The sequence below is a fragment of the Asterias rubens genome, chromosome 22, assembly GCF_902459465.1.
Source record: "Asterias rubens chromosome 22, eAstRub1.3, whole genome shotgun sequence".
Classification (NCBI taxonomy): domain Eukaryota; kingdom Metazoa; phylum Echinodermata; class Asteroidea; order Forcipulatida; family Asteriidae; genus Asterias; species Asterias rubens.
The window spans coordinates 7,319,054-7,342,286 of NC_047083.1; the positions used below are offsets into that span (position 1 = coordinate 7,319,054).

A 23,233-nucleotide genomic window follows, 5' to 3' on the forward strand; every position below is an offset into this window, starting at 1 on the left:
AGTAATACATACTGTACCTCAAAAACTATTTGATTTTTCTGACTTCGTGAATTTATACGGACCGCCATTTTGCCAGAGAAGTTTGCGCAGGGCGGATAATAATAATGGCATTCGGATAAAACAAATTCCCAATTTCTTTTACCGGGGGTCATAAATGCTTAAAGACACTGGACACTATTGGTAATTGTCAAAGACTAGTCTTCACAGTTGGTGTATCTCAACATATGCATAAAATAACAAACATGTGAAAATTTGAGCTCAATCGGTCGTCGAAGTTGTGAGATAATAATGAAAGAAAAAAAACACCCTTGTCGCACCATGGTCGCACCATGGTCGCACCATGGAGGTAGGATCAGACCTCCATGGTCACACGAACTTGTGTGCTTTCAGAGGCTTGATTTCGAGACCTCAAAATTCTTAATCTGAGGTCTCGAAATCAAATTCGTGGAAAATTACCTTTTTCTCGAAATACTATCAACCTCTCCACATTACTCGTAATCAAGAAAGGTTTTATGATCATAATTATTTTGAGTAATTACCAATAGTGTCCACTTCCTTTAAGTTTGACTTGAACCAACCTTCCAAATTGACCAGAAGCATTGCATGCACTGTCCCAATGCATTGTACCGATTCAATTCGGCACTTTCAATATTTTGGGGGTTACCAAGCTATATGTTTAAGTTGACTAAACAAAAAGTAAATTTTACAACTAAAATAAACATTCAAAAAAAATGATACATGGCTCAAGTATTCAAATCACTCACATTTTAATGCAATATTGTCCAAATAAAATGTACATGACAACTTTTTTGATTGTCCATCAAAACACGATATTATAAAGCTCTTGAATATATAGAATGTGCAAAAATTAATTACGTAATATTTTGGCATTCTCATTTATTTTACAAACAAATATTTTTTGAAATTTCACCCCCTTTGGCCTGTATTTTCTTGAAGTTTCTCCATGAGCCTGCTGATTTCCGAAAAGCGACCCATTTAGCTTGATGGCATCAGTATAAAGTAATGCCGGGTACCATTTCTATCAATGTCCCCCGACAAGCTACATGCACAACTAAATTTTGAACACCAATCTAATGTCAGACAGCACATGCACCGCGTAAAACAAGCCATAACGTCCGACGAACAAATGTCAGATCGTCAGACCATCATGGAGGAAGGAAGAGAAGGAGTTCAAACGAAGGGACTTCAAAAGTCGAACCCGCGGTCGTTTAACGACACCTCGTAGTCACCCACATACCTTTCACAAACAATGGGCGACCTGCAGTGTGTGATTTTGCGCGTGCGCACTTGGTTCTTCACCAAACTATGGCGTCGTACGTCTTATGGATATAATAGAGGAAAAACTACTTTTTTTTGAGACGCGATAACATTTGTGGACGCTACTGGACACCTAAACGATGAACACAATTGAATACCAACCACCCTCGTGTGCTTATACCCAAATTTTGATCCACCGCTTGTGTGTATATTCACAATTCTTGTCTCCAATGATTCAACTTTACGCGAAGGCAACGGTGCAGAGCGGCGGTACCGCACGTTCTGTACAAAGAGATCTAATCCTGTTCGTTAATCGGCCGTCCAGCTGGAGGTCTCCTATCTTTTTCCACTGGTCAGACAGGGGCATTGTCAGGGTATTCTTTTGTTACCCTGCGGTTTTGCGGGTCGTTCGAGCTCCTTCTCTTCCTTCCTCCATGGTGCAAATCTTTCCCATATCGTATTTCCACCATGCAAAGTTTCAAATCCTACAGACCAAAATGTTTTTATCGAAGGTCCTCAACGGAATGTACAGCCGCGTACCGATCATGTCTAGGTTCAAAGCCCTTCTGGTTTTCCGCATAACAGTGATAAAATTTCAAGAATCTGGTTGCGTCCTCATATCCATCTGCATAGTACGCTTCTAAATGCCCTTTGGGCGGTGGGTAGAGTCCGTTGCCAGTCCGAAACATCTCCAGTGCGCTGATATCGAACCGTTGACCCGTTGTATCCACCCAACCACAGGCGATCTTGTCTCGCATTGTCGCGCGGGATTTGGGATCGGGCGAGATTCTGATGAGCTTATTTGGTGTGCCGAAGCTGAAGTTGACGTTTGATGGGAGGTTGCTGGTCTGTAAGAGTGTGGCATCCCCGAGGAACTAAAGAAAAAGAAAACAGTACAAAGTTTACTTATTTTGCGCATCAGCCTCACTGGCTTTGGCTCAAGAGTTTCCTGCTCAGATAAAATAAGCAGGATACCAGTGCAACTAATACATGTAGTGAAATTGTGTTTTGGCTGGTTTACCTTTGTTCTGGTGAGCTTAATTTTCTTGCGCTAAGCTACTTTTTGTGCTCAAGAAGTTCTATAAAATTGGGTTCTGGGGTGGATTTAGGACTAGTCTTATCTCGAGTTAGGAAGAGTTACTCGTCCTAACTTAGGATTAGCTATGCGTTTTTGATATCTCCTAGGACTAGTCCTAAGTTAGGACAGTCCTAACTCTTTGTGAAATCGACCCCAGGTCACCTATTCCTGTTACGACTAGTAATAATGGAGCTCTATATTGTGTTAGTACTGCTTTTACTTGCTATTAATCTCGGCATTGCATTTTTAAAAGGTTTCAATCGCAACTTTCTTATCAGGTATAACGAAACCAAAGATAATCTCTGGAAACTTGTGGCTTTTCGAAACTGCTCAACAATTTCCTGCTAAGCAAAAGTTAGCAGGACCAGTCACAATGGTACCTGGTGTTTTGGCAGGTTCCCTTACAGCGTTGCTAAGCATTTTTTTCTTGTGGTATGCTACTTTTTGCGCCCAGCTCTAATGAAATTATGGGCCAAGATACCGATGTTCGAATACGCGCGAGACAGTTAGACTTGGTGACAAGTCGTTAGTCAGTATTTGTCTGTCAGCGCTGCCTATGGGAGACTTTAGACCGCTAGGTGGCAGCAGACTTACCATGTAAATTTCCATTATTTACGTAGTTCTGATCATGCGCACATTACCAAGAACAATGGATTTTACCTGTTAAGTCTGCTGCCACGAAGAGTCCCAAAAGTTTCCTATTGTGACCCGAGAGTTTTTAAAGTGTGGGTTACTTTACTTACACGACCATTATACTGTGGTGGGATCCAGCCTGGAAACCACGGCACGTAAATACAGCCAAGTAAAACCTGCATACATCAAGTAAAGTAAAAGAATAGAAGAGATTCAAAAACAGATACACTACTAACTTAAAGGAACACCTTGGATTGGTCGAGTTGGTATTTTGAAAAGCGTTTGTAAAATGGATATGGTTAGAAAGATGATTTAAAAGTAAAATACAATGATCCACAAAAATTTGCCTCGAATTTTTGCGTATTTTTTCTTTTACTTTGCAATTTAACACGGTCGGCCATTCGACTGTGTTAGTCGACGAGATAAAAGCAAAACCACAATTTCGACTGATACTAGTGTGAATCATTATATTCTACTTTTAAAATATCTTTCTAATCATAATATGCAATTTATAACAAACGGTTACAAACGCTTTTCAAAGACCAACTCGACCGATCTTAGGCAACGTGTTCCTTTAAACATGCTCTCCAGAGGTAACAGAGGTAAATTACTAACTAATGTCTTTACAACATTTTGTGAGGTAGGCCTATGTACTGTATTGTTTGTTGCTTTGTTTTGCTTTATGCAATTTGGTTATTGCAATTATTGTTTTATGTTTTTACCTCAATTAGTTCCTCCAAGCTTTCATATCTCGAAATCTCAACCTCGTTCCCAATCTTCCAGCATCGATCTCCTATCTCAAACACCTTTGGTCCTTTAGTTCGTATACTCGAACTCGTCCCCTGGTCCACATCATGAACGCTTACAGAGTTGTATTTGTCCACAATGTTGAGAACAGTGGCTTTTACGTACAGTCGATCTGTCGCCTGTTTGCAAGAATTAAAAAATATGATTCAACTATAACAATAGGTTCTATATTTACAGTCTCACTTCTAGTTACACTGAGAAATACTTTTGCTGAACAATATTCTGCCTTAAAGGGTCTACGTACTTTTTGTAGGACAAAAAACACAATGTCTACAGATTAACACTAAACTTACACAGTTTGAAGGTAATGATAGTAGAAAGCTTCTCTGAAAATATTACCTGCTGAGGTGCTGTAGTTTTTGAGAAGTGTTTCAGTGATCATGAGACGAAAACTATTTTAGCATGTAAAAACGTGTTTTCAGGACATTGTTTTACTCATTTCTCAAAGACTACAGCACCTCAGCAACTAACATTTTAAGGTACGCTTTCTACTATCATTATCTTCGAACGGTGTAAGTTTAATGTAAATATGTGGACATTGTATTTTGTGCTACAAAAAGTACCCACATCCTTTAAAGGCACTGGACACTATCGGTGATTACTCAAAATAATTGTTTGCATACAAACCTACTTTTAACGATCAATGGAGAGTTGTTGATAGCAAAAAACATTGTGAGAAACGGCTCCCTCTAAAGTAATGTATAGAGATTGAGAAAGAGGTAATTTCTCACTCAAAATATTGCAATTTTGATGCATATTTTGTGTAAATCGTTATTATGCTACTTTAAAAAAATGTTTTTTTAAATAACCATAATTTATGAATTTTATTGGTTTCAAACGCTTTGTATAGACCAACTCGCCCGATCCAAGTCAACGCGTCCCTTTAAGAAGGCAGGAATGTTACGCTCATCAAACGTGTTTATACTTTCAGGTTGATTTCGTATGTTGTATAGATTCAGCGTGACGAGATCATAAAGTTTATACGTTGTTGCAATAAAATTGACGAAGAAAGCTACTTTACACTGTTCAACTGATTTAATTCTCTTTAGCTCCTTTAACTTGTATATCAATTATGTATATGTATTCAACAACTGTGTGTGATTCCTTAAAACGACATAAACTTGATCAAAATAAGGGAATCTGGAGAGTAAAACTTTAACGCTGAAAACTTTACGAACTCGTGTGTCGAAGTGGCTAGTCTTGAACTTAAGGCGCACAACCGCAAAACTTCACACAACTTGGGAAACTAGTAAACAACATGTCATGTCATGACATTCAGCATGTATATAATAATATTTGTGAAATTCTTACCTTTACATGTGCATCACTCGGTAGATTTGCTTTCAGCGCTGACCGCAGACGATCAATAAAATCAAAACCAACAGAAAGCGCGCCAAAAGGCAACGGTGCAACCTCGTCCACGATGTCATAGAGTGCGTAGAGGTAACTCTAAAAGGATATAGGGGAACGATCATCTGTTTAATTGATAATTTGCTATTAAATAAGTCGTAAAGATTGACGCCAACGTATACGACTTGGGCACAGGAGGCTCCCCACTATAGGCATATCTCAAAACTTCTTCAAGTTTATACTCTGTCAAGAAATCTTTGAGCAAGTTCCATGCTTCTCCTCATTGAACCCAAGTCTCGGCACTCCTGGGGTGACAGGTCTTTTTCTTCAGCTGCGCCACGCGTCTGGAACTCTCTATCTTAGGGTGCGTTCGTTTAACTTCCCTGGGTCGACCCCGGTGTGTGGCGGGTTTTTTTCAAGGACGAACGTGGGCAAATAATTACCCACGTTCGTCCTGGACAAAAAATTCGCCACACACCGGGGTCGACCCGGGGAAGCTTAACGAACGCACCCATAGATAATGTCTTTGAATCACAAAATGCAAATCTCTTCTCAAAACTTATCTTACGTCACAAGTTTTCAAGGACTTGGTGAGTCTGTTTTCTGTCGTTTTGTTTTTTGCTTTACTGTGCCTTGAACACCCAGCGGGGTGATGTATACAAAATGATATTACTTATTGGCCAACATTGTTTTGATCTCATAAAATTCGGTGGGAGTGGCCGAGTAAAGAGTAGGTTTTGAGCGGGGTGGCTACCGCTCTTGACCCTTCTGGTTACGGCGGCACTACGTATAGAAGTTTACAACTTAAAGGAACTTACAGGTATATTTTCTCGAGCCGTTGCCATGACAGCGGCAATCAACGCATTTGACGATATCCCACCATACCTCTGTGCGTTGCTGAGCACGATGGGACCGTGATCGCACAGGCACTGCGCAACTCCAATGTTACGGATACCAAAGAATGAGCTCCCATCCAGGGCGAGGTCAAAGGGCGCGGTTAGGTTCTCCCCTGCCATAACTGTGAATCGAAATCAAAGTTAATCATCACTGGTTCTGTCACGAAGGCTACATCGCCAGCCGTCGATTTCACCAAACTCTTCCTAACTTAGGATCAATCTTAGGACTTAGGACGAGTTCAGTTCCGTATCCTAATACGTAGGACGCATTGAACCCATCCTAAGTTAGGACGAGTTACTCGTCCTAACTCGAGATAGGATTGATCCTAGCGTTTCGTGAAATCGGCTGCTGGTACACCAATAACAAACACCCGTTTCAGACAGTCGCTCCAGAGTCGCGCCGAACAAATGAGTTAAAGGCACTGGACACTATTGATAATTACTCAAAATAATCGTTAGAATAAAAACTTACTTGTTAACGAGTAATGGAGAGCTGTTGATAGTATAACACAATGAGAAAAACGGCTCCCTGAAGAATCGTAGTATTTGAGAAAGAAGTAATTTCTCACTAAAATATTTGAATTTAATAAGAGACCTCAGCTGAGTCATCGAATTCAATGCAAGGTGTTTTTTCCTCCATTATGAGTCTCTCGCAACTTCCACGACCGATTGAGCTAACGTTTTTTATTATTTTTTCCAGATTTGTTATTTATTATGCATACATTTGTGATACACCAAGTGAGAAGACTGGTCTTTGACAATTACCAAAGGTGCATGTCCATGCCTTTAAAGTACATCGATGTCTTAAACATCCATGTTAGGAGCGACTGGACGCGTCGCGCTAGAAGTCGAAACAATCGACTGTTGCGCAGTCATTTGAACGACTCTGGAGCGTCTTGGTTTTAGACGTCGATCTTGTCATGAATCGAACCGAGCCAATGTAAATGTTACGTTAAAGGCAGTGGACACTATTGGTAATTGTCAAAGACCAGTCTTCTCACTTGGTGTATCTCAACATAAGCATAAAATAACAAACCTGTGAAAATTTGAGCTCAGTCGGTCATCGAACTTGCGAGATAATTGTCAAAGACCAGTCTTACTTGGTGTACCTCAACATATACATAAAATCAAATGCGTGGAAAATTACATCTTTCTCTAAAACTATGGCACTTCAGAGGAAGCCATTTCTCACAATGTTTTATACCATCAACCTCTCCCCATTACTCATCACCAAGTAAGGTTTTATGCCAATAATTATTTTGAGTAATTACCAATAGTGTCCACTGCCTTTAAGCTTGCCTGTCTGCAGATTGTAGAAACCATTTATTTGGGTCGACTATTGAGTTGCTCCTAATTTGTTTCGGCACAACTCTGGAGAAATAGTACGGTTGGAGACGATGGTTTTCGCCGGTATACATCAAAAAACGAATTACTGGAGTAGAGATACTGGTATATTGTACACTATAAAAACTTCCTGGGCCGAATTTCCATAACCTGTTACAAAAAAATACTGCTTGTTAACTTTGTGCCAAGTACGTTTTTGTTGTGCTTATACATAAACAGGCTTAGTTTATGAAATTTTGACATGGTTCAACATAAAACAAATCGGATGGATGTGAGCTGCACTGGTCTACATAAGGGTCTTAATTTAATACAGTATTAGTGTGCATAGCTTTAGGGAGTCAATTGGAGTTGAAGATCTATTGATTTTCAGCTGTGCTTCTATAGCCACAGTGTGTTTATCCACCAAGCAATCGCGGCACTTGGGGACTTATTATTGATCGATATCGATTTGTTGTGACCTCAAAAGGCTGCATGGAGAGTCTCCACTTTTCCCCAAGTGTTTGTTTACCGTTCCTTTCAAATCTTTATATTTTATATTTATTTCATTTCTCGGGGAGTAATAAAGTACACTAATGCACATTATTTAGGTTAAAAACATTGAAAGGTACAGCAAAGAGCAATTTAAAGGCAGAGGACACAATTGGTAATTACTCAAAATAATTATTAGCATAAAACCTTTCTTGGTGACGAGTAACGGGGAGAGGTTGATGGTATAAAACACTCTGTGAAACGGCTCCCTCTGAAGTGCGATAGTTTTCAAGAAAAAAGTAATTTTCCACGAATTTGATTTCAAGACCTCACCTCAGATTTAGAACTTGAGGTCTTGAAATCAACCATCTAAATGCACACAACTTCGTGTGACAATGGTGTTTTTTCTTTCATTATTATCTCGCAACTTCGATGACCGATTGAGCTCAAACTTTCACAGGTTATTTTATGCATATGTTGAGATACACCAACTGTGAAGGCCAGTCTTTGACAATTACCAATAGTGTCCACTGCCTTTAGATACAGTAAAGAAAAAGAAACAGATGGAGCCCGAAGGATTGCCTAAAAGAAACACAGTTTCTGTCGAGAGGCTCCCCTCTCCAGCTGATCCTAAAAAGAACAACAATAATTTAAAGTAGAATTATACAAATGTAAAAGTATACTAAAGCCCTAAAACTTTCTTTCATTAGAAACCAAGCCCTCTCTAATCCTCATCATCTTTGCTCTGAAATGAAGGGCTAAGAAAGGTATAATTTTGGCTATAGGACACCCCGAGTAATATTGTAAAAAAGACCAATATTCTCTCAAGAACAACGAAAGGAGAACACACTTTGTTGCACAATTAGTCTGTGTGATTTCAGATGTATAATAAAATATTTCAGGCATTTATCTTTATTATTATTTGAGTGAGAAATTACCTCTTTTCTTAAAAAAAGGCCGTTTTTCACAATATTTTATACTATCAACAGCTCTCCATTGCTCGTTACAAAGTAAACTTTTAAGCTAACAATTATTTTGAGTAACTACCAATAGTGTCCAGTGCCTTTAAATATTTGAGTGAGCAATTACTTCTTTTCTTAAATAATTCGTTACTTCAGAGGGAGCCGTTTCTCACAAAGCAATGTGAGTGAGCAACCCGAATGCTAGCAAATTTCGTTGGCTCGGGATTGCCAGAAAATCGCCCATAAAATTCCCCCGTGTGATGGGCTTTAATCGTCAACGCTACTATATAATTGCTTGTTTAATACCAAATAATTTGTTGTACTATTAATTATTTTGAGTAATTACAAATAGTATTCATATAGCACTTAGAGACTAATAACTAATAACTAACAGAAGCTGTATGTCATGATTGTTCTTAAATTAGGAGTGGACAGTGGTCACACTCCGTGCCTGGTCTCAAGATCGGTGCTCCTCAAATACAGGTCAGTGGACACTATTGGTAATTACTCAAAATAATTATTAGCATATAAACCTTGCTTGGCAACGAGTAATGGGGAGCTGTTGATAGTAAAAAACATTGTGAGAAACGGCTCCCTCTGAAGGAACATAGTTTTCGAGAAAGAAGTTATTTTCAACGAATTTGATTTCGAGACCTCAGATTTAGCATTTTGAGGTCTCGAAATCAAGCATCTGAAAGCACACGACTTCGTGTGACAAGGGTGTTTGTTTTTTCATTATCTCACAACTTCGATGACCGATTGAGCTCAAATTTTCACAGGTTTGTTATTTTATGCATATGTTGAGATACACCAAGTGAGAAGACTGGTCTTTGACATTTAGTGTTCGGTGTCTTTAACATGTGTTTCCTTACAGGTGTAATTCGACGGTAGGTAGGCGCATGAGAAAATGTTTTATTCATGGTCGAGAAACGAGTTAAGGAAAAAATAAACTGTATGTCATGTAATTGTTCTTCATAAATTATTTACCAGTATCAGACTAAAACGTCTATTGCTGGCATTGCCCCCAAATCATACACAGTAATAATTTCATAATTGATAGGACGTAAACATTTGCTTACCTTGTCCTCGGGTACTTTGTTATTTTTTATTTCTGCAAGGAATCAACCAGCAACCGCAATTTCTCTCAATGGTTGCGTCCAGGTCCAGGCGATTGCTTTATTCTGGAACTGTCATTCCCATATCCAGTTGTTTTGAGTAAACCGGGTTCTGTTGAAAATGCAGTCAGACTCACAAAAACCAAATGATTATTTTAGGCAACAACAATGGAGTTTCCGAAATGAACACCAACACGGAATGAAACAAAATCCAACCCAAGTTTTTCACTGTAAAATTACCCCGCTCTTCCTTACAGCAGCAACAGCAGACAGGCTTTTAATACACTGTGACTATTGCAAGAATTTTAATGCCATTCCGTCGAACAACACAGGGTAAATATCACCATCGAAGGGACAAAGGTCCCGGGGTTCCAGGCTTGTGTGTACGGGTGACGGGCACGTCGTCCACACGCTGGGTTGATGATAAACCACGGACACTTTTGAGTCAATAGCAACGGTAAACGATTTGTGACTGACAGGATCCAAGTGGTTTAAGGGTTCGTCTCATAAAATTAGGGATGCAAAAAGGGGTGTGGCTGGGACTGTTGGGTGGGTCGATGTGTTTGGCTGTTAAAGACACTGAAAAGGATTGTTTGATAATTTGTCAAAAAACAAGTGTTCTTACTTGTTGTATCCCTGATACATAAAATAACAAACCTGTGAAAATTCGGACTCAATTGCAAGAGAATAATGAAGAAACAAAAACACACACACCATGATGCACAACAATATGCTTTTCAGATGCCTAAAAGGGCTTCAGGCCCGAAGTCTTTGTTGACTAAAACTATACGTTAAATCAAGGGGAGCCGTCAAAGTTGCAAGAGAGCAATGGAAGAAAAAACACTATTGATGCACAAAATTGTGTGCTTTCAGATGGCAAAAAGGCTTCCGGGCCTGAGTATTTTAAAATTTGAGCGAGATTTTCGGTGTGTTTTCTCCATATTGTGCTGCAGGAGGCCATGCTCTGTGGATGTTTTGTAAGCTGGGGTGTTATGTCTAACCATAGAGAAAGGACAGATTTCTAACCATAACAGAATTAACCCAGTTCATTTTCTTGAGTTTTTTAATTTGTTGCTGACCCCTAAAAGAGCTTAACCTGTGGCCTTCAAAAGAGATTATAACGGTTGCAATAACGACCAATCGTCTCTATTGTCAAGGCGGCTCCTTGGGCAAGTAGGGGGATTAAGACTATAGTAAGATGCTGTTTCACGCTCGGTGTGCTGTAACAGCGGGGAGAACAATCGTTGCGTCCAAAGAAACTATTTTCTCTGACTTTGCCTTGTTCTTGTGTGAAGTTTGATCCAATTGGGACATATTTTGGTCTGTGATTTATATTTTGTTAATTTTAAACAACTTGACGTTTTCGATCAGTATCCAGTGATTGTTTTCAGTTGCTTGGATGTGAACTTTATTTGGGGTTACGAGAAACGAACGGGACATGCATTTCACAAATTGAGGCTGCATGGTTCTTCTTTGATCTTGTAACATGTCTATTTCTATTCCTCATGGAGGGCATTGACCTTGTCGACAGAGGGTGGTATAGAGGAGGTTGATTATATTGTTGCTTAGCAAGTTTTATTTCACTAAGCAAAGATGAGTAGGGTGGCACCAATGCAAACTGTATCGACTTGTGGCTGGTAGGTTAACCAGTGTTTTCAGGCAATCAAGATAATTATTTCTATGCTCTAGCACTTTTTGTGATTTCAGGCTAGGGCTATGCATTTAAAGATCAAAAACATTTACTAAGCAAAAAGGACAAGGGCACCAGTGACACCAATGTTAACCATATGGACTTATTGGCTGGTGTACTGTTCCAGCTAGGCAATATAGTTCTTTGCTTAACACATTTTTACGACTACATGTACATGCAGCATAGTATCCTGTGCTAGTAACTTAGCTTTCAAGTCGTCACTAAACACATTCTGAACCTGTTGTATTGTTTGTGGTACATCCCGATTTTATATTAAAAAGTATTTGTTTAAACCACGTTACTTTAAAGGGAGCCCGTTTCCAATGTGTTATACTATCCGGTGCTCGTTGCCAAGTAAGTTGAATGCTAACATCTATTGTGAGTAATTAACAATGAGTGCCCAGTGCCTTTAATCTTAAGGAATTAAATTTGAGTATTCACATGATGTGACCAATCGTGTCATTTTATTCATACCTTATCGCACTAGCTTTATAAGCAGAAATGTATGACCCTAAACTACAGTTGAATTAATCAAAGGTGCACCACAATGCTGTGAACATAATATTGTCGATGGCAAAATAAAGCAAAACAAGTCCTATCTTGCTGTTACAGATATAAACTGTAGTGTCCAAATGTTTTCGAAATTGGGACTGTAACATTAAAGTTACTTGAGTATTCATTTTGTGAGGCCATGTTGCCTGAAGTACATAATAATTATTCACAATTTAGTTTAAAACTCATAATTTGACATTACAAAAAGCTAAACAGCAGTAAGGCATAATATTTTTGGGGAAAGTGTACCAAAGTTATTAATTATTTTATTCAAATAAAAGTGAATTTAAAAAAAGATACATCATAAATATAGATATCGTTATTTTTTTCTTTGACATGATACAGGGTTGATCCCAAAAGGTGGGGAAAAATGTTTTGCCATCTCCCGGACTCGGTTTACGTCGTATTTGACTGCAAGGGGCGAATTGAGCTCGGCGTATTGGGCTGTAAAATGCCTTGACTATTGTTGAACAGACATTTTAAAGGAACACGTTGCCTTGGATCGGACGAGTTGGTCTATAAAAAGCGTTTGTAAGCGTTTGTCATAAAATGCATAATGGTTGGAAAGATCTTTTAAAAATAGAATACAACGATCCACACAAATTTGATTCGAAATTGCGTGGTTTTCCTTTTACTCTGCGAACTAACACGGTCGGCCATTTATGGGAGTCAAACATTTGACTCCCATAAATGGCCGACCGTGTTAGTCGACGAGGTAAAAGGAAAACCGTACATTTTCGAGGCATGTTTGTGTGGATCATTGTATTCTACTTTTACAACATCTTTCTACCTATATACATTTTATAACAAACGCTTACAAACGCCTTTCAATGACCAACTCGACCGATACAAGGCAATTTTTTAAATTGGGTGAATTTTCTGGTTTGTACAACCAAACTTTTGACTCCACAAAATTGCAAACCATGTTCCGAATTATGTTTAAAGACACTGGACTCGATTGGTAATTGTTAAAGACCAGTCTTTTCACTTGGTGTATCTCAACATATGCATAAAATAACACACCAGTGAAAGTTTGAGCTCAATTGGTCATCGAAGTTGCAAGATAATATGAAAGAAAAAACACCCTTGTCACACGAAGTTGTGTGCTTTCAGATGCTTAATTTCGAGACTTAAACATCTAATTCTGAGGTCTCAAAATCAAATTCATGCACATTCATTCTTTCTCGAAAACTACATCACTTCAGAGGGAGCCGTTTCTCACAATGTTTTATACTATCAACAGCAGTCCACAATACTCGTTACCAAGTAAGGTTTTATTCTAATAATTATCATGAGTAATTACCAAGCCTACATCCGTATGGACTGTAAAGGGGGTAACCCTGTTTCAGCCATAGGAGTAGGTGGCAACGGCCCCTGGAAAAAAATAAGTGTAGCCCACACCTTGTTTGTCTGGCGACTAGCATATATAAAATAAAATAAAAATAGAGTCCACTGCCTTAAAAAAAACATTAGGAAATTAAGCCGTCTGTTCGCTGCCGATCGGCAATAGGACCTTCGTACACTCCATAGCGCCGCAGAAATTCCTGCGCATCTCGTTCACCCGTCTGGACCACTTTCTGCAGTACGTCCTTTGGAGGGGGGTTCAGGGCAAACCCATACCCCCCGCGTTGCCCCCCGGAGCTGATCGGAACCCTGTACATATTGAAAGGGGAAGCTTCGAACCGTTCCTGGCTGATGTCTTTCCAGGTGGTGGTGATATTGTCTTGTGGACGATAGTGGGCGGCCTGTTTGTTCGGGGAAATTGTTATGAGGGTCCCCTCTGGAAATTGAAGATCCTCGATTCCACCGGGGGTTGTGTTGAGAAGTGAACCATCGACCCAGAACTGGAGTTCAAGCATTCAAATTAGGATATAGAGACATAACATTATTTTAAATTCTTTATTTAATAGATGTTAAATTTGCATGGGGATAAAGCACATTAAAGGAACACGTTGCACTGGATCGGACGAGTTGGTTTTTGAAAAGCGTTTGAAACCGTTTGTTATGAAATACAATGGTTGAAAGATATTTTAAAAGTAAAATGATCCATATATCACTCGAAATTTTACGGTTTTCCTTTTACGTCGCGAAGAAACACGGTCGGCCATTTTGTGGAGTCAAAATTGTGGCCGACCGTGTTAGTTCGCGACGTAAAAGGAAAACCGTAAAATTTCGTCGCGAACTAACACGGTCGGCCACAATTTTGACTCCACAAAATGGCCGACCGTGTTTCTTCGCGACGTAAAAGCGTGCAATTTCGAGGCATGTTTATGTGGAACATTCTATTCTCCTTTGAATTATCTATCGAACCATTTGCATTTCATAACAAACGGTTTCAAATGCTTTTCAAAGACCAACTCGACCGATCCAAGGCAACGTGTTCCTTTATAATTGTTTTTAACCTACACACCGATGTGTGTTATCACTGTATACTCGGTACTTTCCCTACGGTTTTGTGAATAAAATCACAGGCATTACTCGGTAAGGTTCGAACCCACGACCTTTGCATTCTACAGCATTGATCAATTCTAAATCGCAAAGGTCGATGGGGTCGAATCCCGCCCAAGTAATATGCCTGCGATTATTTTCATCATAAGTTGTCATCAAAGTATTTATTTGGCAAAACGAACCACTCGTTTTCTAAATAAAGCCGGCCTCAGGTGGACCTACGATTTTCTTGCGCCCGCAACAAACCGTCGGCAACACGCAGACAAAATATGCTCAGGTCACAACAACTGAGAAATCGCGCCTGCGATTGGTTCCTTACTGTCGGGATCACGTCGTATAAGTTGAAATTGTTCTACTCTTGCGACTGTTAATTTTTTCGAGCGGCGACTCTTTCAGATTGTCTTAAAATCATCGCAGCTACGCTCAGGTCGTAAGTAATCGCCGATTGAAAAGTTCCCGAAGGTCTTAGCTCAGGCGCAGTGTGATCATAAAAAGGTCTGTCGCCGACTGTTTTTTTTATTGACGCAAGGTCGACCTGAGGCCGGCTTAAAACATTCACTTTCGGCTCTGAACAGACGATCTTATTTACACCGTTTAAAGGCAGTGGACACTATTGGTAATTACTCAAAATATTTATTAGCATAAAACCTTTCTTGGTGACGAGTAATGGGGAGAGGTTGATGGTATAAAACATTGTGAGAAACGGCTTCCACGAATTTGATTTCGATACCTCAGGTTTAGAACTTGAGGTCTCGAAATCAACCATCTAAACGCACACATCTTCGTGTGACAAGGGTGTTTTTTTCTTTCATTATTATCTCGCAAGTTCGATGACCGATTGAGCTCAAATTTTCACAGGTTTGTTATTTCATGCATATGTTGAGATACACCAACTGTGAAGGGTAGTCTTTGACAATTACCAATAGTGTCCACTGCCTTTAATAAGATGTTTTGGACCATACAGAGTGAAAAGGTGGTCTGAATCATTACCAAAATAAACTCACCTTCCCCTGGTACGACGGGGCCTTCCAGTCACTAAACCAAGGCACGTATGTACCTGCCAACAGAACCTGTTTCATTAAGAAAAAAACAAAGAGCTCTCAACTTTTCAAAAAAGTACAGTCACTGCATTGGCTTAAAGGAACACGTTGCCTTGGATCGGTCGAGTTGGTCTTTAAAAAGCGTTTGTAACCGTTTGTTATCAAATTGATATGGTTAGAAAGATGTTGTAAAAGTAGAACACAATGATCTACATTTTTGCCTCAAAATTGCGTGGTTTTCGTTTTACCCAGTCGACTGACACGGCCATCAAAGTTGACTCCCATAAATGGCCGACCGTGTTAATTCGCGACGTAAAATGAAAACCGTGCAATTTTGATTGATACTTGTGTGGATCATTATATATTTTACTTTTAAAACATCTTTCCAACCAATACATTTCATAACAAACAGTTTCAAATGCTTCTTTTATAGACCAAGTCGTCCGATCCAAGGCAACGTGTTCCTTTAAAAAGAGGGTGGGGGAGGCGCAGTCGCCCCCACTCCTTGCTGGACCAAAACATGCACACAAAGAATGGTTTCATATATTTAACACCCCAAATCTTTGCTCCCCTCCCCCCACATGCAGGGGGAGTGTCTGATTGCAACGCGGCGTCTCTGTAAGCTAGAGGGGGCTATAAGTAAGTCTCTAGCATGACGCAAATCCATGACGCCCGTTCACGAATTCCTAAAAAATAAATTTGGCTTCGTCAGTTCTTTTGAAGACGTAAGCTTTCGGTAAAGGGGGAGTAATAAACAGGCAGAAGGAGCCTGAGCCGGAGACAATACCACAGTTTAGAAAATTGCCCAAACACTTTAAAATCACAAGAGGGCGATATGGGACGCACCACTCTTTATACAGGCCCTTTTCAAAACCATGGATTCGGCTTCAGCTACGTCTTCTAGTCTGAAGCCCTTAGCGCGAACGCAAACCGCGCGCAACAGTGTCGAAACAACCGCGGGGCCAAGCTAGCCTGAGCCGATTCTGGAGCCGAAGCTGTGGATTCAAAATGGGTCATTAGCCTACCTCTATTAATTCTTCCCTTGAGCTGAATGACGTCACAATTTTCTTCTCTCCACACGCCCAAATTTTCCCGCCAAATTCAAGAACATTTGGCTTCTTAGTCGGCTGCGGAATAATGGCCGTCGTTTTGCATCTCGGGTCAGGGGTCACTGAGACCAGTTCCATGATGGGTACGTGGAGTCGACCCGAGCAACGGACATGCGCATCGTCCTTTAAGTGTGATTGGAGGATCTTCCGGATGTCACTCATGAGGTCATATCCAGGGGTCACGGCACCAGAGGTCATAGCCGTTATTGATGCAGAAAGGTCAAAGATCGATCGCAGGTACTCCTATTTTCAAAACACGGTTTAAAATAATGTTGTTGGGAATTTAAAGAACACACTGGAAAGCAAACGTGTATTGAACCAAAAGAGGATAGTCTAATTAATGTAAGCTAACATTTTATTTAAAATCTTCAGAAATCGAAGATTTGATTCTAATAACAGTACGTCAACACGCGTGTTCGACCGGGTGGGTTATAAGAATTATATAAGCAGTCGACAGAGGCCACGCATGCCATGACCTCTTGTCCATGGTCTTGGCCTTGGTGTCCCTTCAAAAGTTTTCCCATAGACTATAAGATTTGTTACTGAAAGTGCCCTTGTCCCCTTAAAGATCAAATTCCATTTCTGTATTTAAAAATAGTTAAATTTTGTAATCAAGGTATTAAAACGCATTGGCGTTTGTGAATCACCCGTGAATGGTAGGGACAAACCATGGCCGAAGTGACTTAGGCGATGATTGTTGGCTGCAGCGACAACGTTGAAAGGCATTCAGTGATCAAACCCGAGTTTCATCTAGCCTGAACATCTGACGTCACACTTTGAGGTTCGTGAATTACGCCAGAAAATGAACTTGCGCATGCGTCAAGATCTTGACGGTCACGTTGTACGATTGTAGGCTACCATTGATCTCGCATTATTTTCACAGTCAAATTCTACGGACACTATACGTGTAAAACAAAATACTGGGTGCGTTCGTTTAGCTTCCCTGGGTCTTCCCCGCGGTGCTCACTCGGGTGAGCCCCTGACAAGAGCTAAACGAACGACCACTCACCACTCTCGTAGTGACGTCGTTTACCTGGGGCCAGCCCCAAAGTGACCCACTCCACAAGCAGGGCACTGGGGGCTGACCTGGGTGAGCCCCCGGAATGACGTCAAAAGCTATTCGAACGCACCGGGGCAGACCGGGGATGACCCAGGGAAGCTAAACGAACGCACCCACTATAAGTGCAGAACTGCCATGCGTCACCTGGGACCAATCAAAACACAGATATAGAAAGCTTACGTCACTGCACGTTTATCCAATGAACATTATTGTATCAAATGAAATCACTGGTTCTGTAAACCCAATACCCGTCCTTATCCTTTCTGATAAAGTCAGGGTACCAGTCTAAGTTTCATATTACCGGTAGTCTCTCTGGTGCACTGAGCATGATGCAGGCGGTGATGGCTCCAGCCGATGTACCACCGTAGCAGTTGATCTTACGGATTAATTCTTTACCATGGTCCAGGAGGCAGATCGCTGAGCCTATGTTGTAGACCCCCATGAATGAGGTCCCTGCAAAGGTCAGATTGCAGGCGTCTGATGACATCCTGTTGGTTGACACATTAAACGCCAATAAGTAAGCAACAAACAAACAAACAAACAAAAAATATACAAAACAAACAAACAAACAAACAATCAACCCCCCCCCCCTCCCCCGAAGGCGCTGCCATCAATACCATTAAGCATGATTTTTTGGAAATTTACAAAAAGTAACAGATTCTCTTATGACAGTAGGAAGATTGTTCCAAATAATTGGCCAAGCTACATACCGACAGCTTTTCGACCGAGAACTTTACTTGCTCGGTGAACGTCCAAGCGAGTGATGTCAAGATGTTGACCAAAAAAGTGTAATGTGACAGTAGAGTGGAAATATATCGAGGAGTAGTTTTGTTCAAGCATTTAAAAAGACAAGAAGAACAGCAATGTTCAATTGGATTCGTTCTCAAATCGGTAACCAAGGAAGTTCCATGAGTGATGGGACGTTATCTCTTGGGTGTGGAACATAAACGAGCTACACCATTTTGTAATCGTTGACCTCTTTCGAATTCATATGACGTGGCATCAAATAAAGGCGAATCCTATATAGAAGAACTAAATTTGCACCATTGATTTTCTATCGATTCACAATTGGAAGAAAATGAGTAGTTCTTGCTGCCGACTTGTTAAGACGTTTTAACTTACTTGTTAACTTAAAGCAATTGAATAATCTGATTAAATAAGACCAAGGAATGCCGAACGCTGTTGACACTTAAGGAACGTTACAGAATTGGTAAGAAACAAAAATCGTGAAGATCACAGATTTACATAAAACTTACACAGGCTATTGATAATAATTATAAAAGCCGTTTCCCACAATATTTTCTTTCACTCGCAACTTCGACGCCCAATTGAGCTCAAATTTTGACAGGTTTGTTATTTTATGCATATGTTGAGATACACATAGTGGGAAGACTGCAATGCAATCGAAAGATCTTACTTAATACGGTCGACCATATGAATGTCTATCTGTTGAGATTTTACATTTTGACAGATGAATGCCGATGAAACGGAGCATAATTTCCTGAATGACATTTAATGAGCCGGGTATTAACAAACTGAATGGACTCACCTGATTCGTCGTAATTACCAATACTGTTGTTATAAGAAGCCGTGTGCACCTTGCTGAAATCTCTATCAGCGATAACACTCTTGCCACAACAGACTCTTTCAGTACCTAAAAACCTGTCCACGGTTTAACATGCAAACAATGGTCATTATTTACACAGATTGAATGGTGTTCTTTTGATGGTGTGAATCTGTTCCTGTTTGCACACTTACTGCTACAAGGACAGAACAGACAACTGAAGAATGTAGAAAACACCAGTCGCTATGAACAGAGTCTTTCAAGACAAACATTCAACACACACAACGATTTTAAGTTTGTATGCACTTTAAAAACGCACGAGATTAACGGCTGCTTGTTTGTGCGAGATCACTTAAAATAACCAGGTGCAGCAGTTGCATGGGCGGGGCAGGATCCGGTGTCCCCTCCCTTCGCCCCAGATGAGATCGAAAACATACACGAAATGGCTGGTTCGATACAATTAAAGGAACACGTTGCCTTGGATCGGACGAGTTGGTCTATAAAAAGCGTTTGAAAACGTTTGTTATGAAATGCATATGGTAAGAAAGATGTTTTAAAAGTAGAATATAATGATCCACACAAGTATCACTCAAAACTTCACGGTTTTCCTTTTACGTCGAAAAACTGGTATTTGACTATTACCAGTAGTGTTCAGTGTCTTTAATGTAGTTAGTAGAAAAATATAACACTTGTTATCACCCCCAAATTTGAATCTGAGAAGCGTTACCGACAGTAACATTTCTTGTGTATTCCAGTTAATATTCTTCCTTGACTGGACGTCACCACAAACGGGGGTTCAACCAAACGTATATAGGGTGCTTTCGTTTAGCTTCCCCGGGTCGACCCCGGTGTGTGGCGTTTTTTTCTTTCCAGGACGAACGTGTGCAGACAGTTACCCACGTTCGTCCTGGTAAAAAAACCACCACACACCGGGGTCGACCCAGGGAAGCTAAACGAACGCTCCCATATTAAATGTGCAGGACACAGCTATGGCCTCCACGGGTGTATAAGTACACAATCTAACACAACTTCTCAACAATTGTTTTATTGATTGGAATTATTAGTCTTCCAGACGTTTAAAAATTACATGAGACTGACAAACACAAATCGATATTGCGGCTAAATAAATAAGCGTGTCGCAGACTGCAGATCTTCTTTCAGAACATGACACAATGTGACAAAACGAGTGAGCATTAAAGGAGCATTAAAGGAACATTACAGAATTGGTTTTTGCTAGCAAAATAGTGGCTGGCAGTGTAAGCACTTTATGTAATCCACCATATACATCAACTGAAAAATCTGTAGAAGTTTGAGATCGACCGGCCATCTGGGTCACTAGAGAATAGTGAAAAACCGATTACAAAATATTGTGCATTGCATCGATGCCAAACGCGAAGTTAGATTATTTATTTCTCATCAAATATGACATTTCAGACAGAAATATTTAAAGGGATGTTTTCAACTATCATAATCATTAGACCGTGTAAGTTTTATGTAAATCTGTGATCTTCACGATTTTTGTTTCTTACCAGTTCTGTAACGTTCCTGTAAAGGGAACTCACCTTGGATCGGACGAGTTGGTCTATGGAAAGTGTTTGAAACCGTTTGTTATAAAATGAATATGGCTGGAAAGATGTTTTAAAAATAGAATATATTAATCGCCCAAATATGCATTAAAATTGCATGATTTTCCTTATCCGTCTTGAACAACCACGGCACGCCATTTTGTGGAGTCAAAGTTTTGACTCCACGTAAAATGGCCGACAGTGTTAGTTCGCAAAATAAATGGAAAACCGCGCAATTTCGAGGCATGTTTGTGTGGACATTTAAATTCTACTTTTAAAACACTTTTCCAACCAGATGCATTTCATAACAAACGGTTTCAAACACTTTTTTTTAGACCAACTCGCCCAATAGAGTGAAAGCCGGGTAATTTCAACTCGATCTAGAGTGAAGTTCGTTTTCACTCAAAAAGAGTGACACAAATTGACTTTCACTTAAAAATAGCGAAACTGACACCACTCGGAAAAGAAATAGCAAAGTTGATCAAATAAACCTACTTGTGTGGTCATACTTGGGTCTCTTCAAATGGATCACGTGTTGGCTACGAGATAACCCTTCCCTGCACATACATAGTCAAAATTTGACAACCACTACAGTCACCAATGCAAGGAGTTTTCTGTGGGTGATTTCTCTCTGACTTTACAAAATATCTCCTACTATCATATGACAACAGGCAACTCATTTCGCTCAACACCGTCACCCAAAATATCCACTGCAGTCACTGCAGTCACCCATGCAAGGAATTTGCTACCCCCGGAGTTTCATTGTGAGTTAGAGGTTATGTTGCCATGGCTCCCGGCAACAAAGTGAACCCTATGGGGTGCTAAACTCACTGAGGGTGATCGTTTGGGTATTCATGGTCAAACTGGGTTTACACAAAACAACACCTGATGATATACAGGTGTATCAAGAAGGAACACTGATTGCGGGATTTGTACCACATAATTATCATGTCACATAGTTTGTGTATTGAATCGTATACACTGGGGTGGATTTCACAAAGAGTCAAGACTAGTCTTATCTCGAGTTAGGACGAATTACTCGTCCTATATTCATAGGACTAGCCGTAAGTTTTCAATAAACTCCTAATGGGTCATAGACTTTAGTTCAAAGTTAGGATCATCTTTGTGAAATCGACCCCTGGTACATGAGCACGGCCACACTCAAGGATAGCCTACACACTTTGTTTCGTGTCCATATTATTTTATGAGCAAAAGTTTGAAAATCACTGTGTGGCAGCAGTTATTTGTATGTCAATTAACAGTCGCTGTGTCAATGATGAATTAAAGTGCTTGATGGGGTTCGTAGAATACAAGATCTGCAATTAGAGTTTCTTAATATGTATCTGTAGCTAAAAAATTTTTATTTTTTTTTGTAAAAGAAAGGTTATCCAATATTGGGGATGTGCGCGTGTACTATATGTCAACAAACTGTAAATTGGTGAGCTTTCTTGGCTAAAATCGCAAAAAAGGCATAAAATGTGTCACGACACAGCTAATCCCATTGCAATACATCAACATGGTGTGTACTTACCAAAACAAGTCAGTGGAACAGCAAAAGTAGTGCAAAAACATCATGTATTTATAGGGCATACTCACCATGTGCTTGGTGTAATAATCTGTGAGGTTGCAGCCGGGCCTCACACATTGAGCAGACGACACTAACTTTTTACAGTTCTGGTAAAATATTAGGCCAGTAGTTGGCCTATTTTTTTTTAAGCAAAGCTCGATAGGATTGTCATTGCTCTATAGTCAGAATAACAGCTTACCTTAATGCTCAAAGTTTCACTTTCAGCTCCAATGCAGGTCAACTAAATTCACCATAAATCAACGCACGGTCCATTGATGTGATAGGAACCCTTCTATTTACAGTCAGAGTGATTTCCCTTAACGTGAAAATGACGTATCAAAAGCTGACGGGCACGTAGCCTTCAGTCAAGGCGCACGCAGTGGCGGTGCATGTCACGCACCCATTTAGCCGCTCGCGCTAGGTTTTTTTTTTCGTTCATGGGGTCGTGTGTGACATCCAGGGGGTGCCGCGTGTGACATCCAGGGGGTGCCGCGTGCGCCTTGACTAAAGGCCAACAGGCAAGGTGTACGCGATCCTGGCAAGTGGAAAGCTGGCACTTGCGGCTGGAGAGAAAGATTACAGGTAACAAAAGCGAACCTTGGTAACGCATGGTCATGAATTATAGACTACCTGAGTGGAGACTAGTTATCGTTTTGTTTAAAATTGATGAAGTTATAAATAAGTAATTTGAGGTGGGTCAATAAGTT

The 23,233-nt window shown here is 40.2% G+C and overlaps 2 protein-coding genes across 4 annotated transcripts; both read right to left on the bottom strand.

The window, feature by feature from the left end:
• Positions 1-1,696: 1,696 nt before the first annotated feature.
• Positions 1,697-10,427, bottom strand: LOC117305316 (patatin-like phospholipase domain-containing protein 4). The gene is made up of 6 exons (XM_033790178.1): positions 9,896-10,427; positions 5,965-6,164; positions 5,108-5,245; positions 3,712-3,915; positions 3,100-3,165; positions 1,697-2,153 (listed from the first exon to the last, which is right to left on the bottom strand). The coding sequence occupies exons 2-6, from the start codon at positions 6,160-6,162 to the stop codon at positions 1,782-1,784; spliced, it is 978 nt and encodes a 325-aa protein (XP_033646069.1). The 5' UTR covers positions 6,163-6,164; positions 9,896-10,427; the 3' UTR covers positions 1,697-1,781.
• Positions 10,428-13,573: 3,146 nt separating this feature from the next.
• Positions 13,574-22,810, bottom strand: LOC117305234 (patatin-like phospholipase domain-containing protein 4). 3 transcript variants are annotated; one of them, XM_033790054.1, is made up of 6 exons: positions 22,726-22,810; positions 19,380-19,492; positions 18,132-18,318; positions 16,687-17,013; positions 15,626-15,691; positions 13,574-14,017 (listed from the first exon to the last, which is right to left on the bottom strand). In XM_033790054.1, exons 3-6 carry the CDS (start codon positions 18,315-18,317, stop codon positions 13,643-13,645), a joined length of 954 nt encoding a protein of 317 aa, XP_033645945.1. In that variant the 5' UTR covers position 18,318; positions 19,380-19,492; positions 22,726-22,810; the 3' UTR covers positions 13,574-13,642. The 3 variants fall into 3 exon arrangements, with proteins under 3 accessions (XP_033645945.1, XP_033645946.1, XP_033645944.1); XM_033790055.1 differs by lacking the exon at positions 22,726-22,810 and adding an exon at positions 22,556-22,688; XM_033790053.1 differs by lacking the exon at positions 22,726-22,810 and adding an exon at positions 21,455-21,658.
• Positions 22,811-23,233: the final 423 nt, after the last annotated feature.

Bases quoted from the DNA above. Each gene is read 5' to 3' on its own strand.
- LOC117305234 (XM_033790054.1), bottom strand. From the start codon at position 18,317: ATGTCATCAGACGCCTGCAATCTGACCTTTGCAGGGACCTCATTCATG. The intron at 15,692-16,686 runs GTAGGCTAATGA...TTAATGAAACAG, and splicing joins CAAGGGAAGAATTAATAGAG to GTTCTGTTGGCAGGTACATA. The intron at 14,018-15,625 runs GTGAGTTTATTT...CTTGAACTCCAG, and splicing joins CCCCGTCGTACCAGGGGAAG to TTCTGGGTCGATGGTTCACT.
- LOC117305316 (XM_033790178.1), bottom strand. From the start codon at position 6,162: ATGGCAGGGGAGAACCTAACCGCGCCCTTTGACCTCGCCCTGGATGGG. The intron at 3,916-5,107 runs GTAAGAATTTCA...TCTTGCAAACAG, and splicing joins CGAGTGATGCACATGTAAAG to GCGACAGATCGACTGTACGT. The intron at 3,166-3,711 runs GTAAAAACATAA...TGATGTATGCAG, and splicing joins GCTTGGAGGAACTAATTGAG to GTTTTACTTGGCTGTATTTA.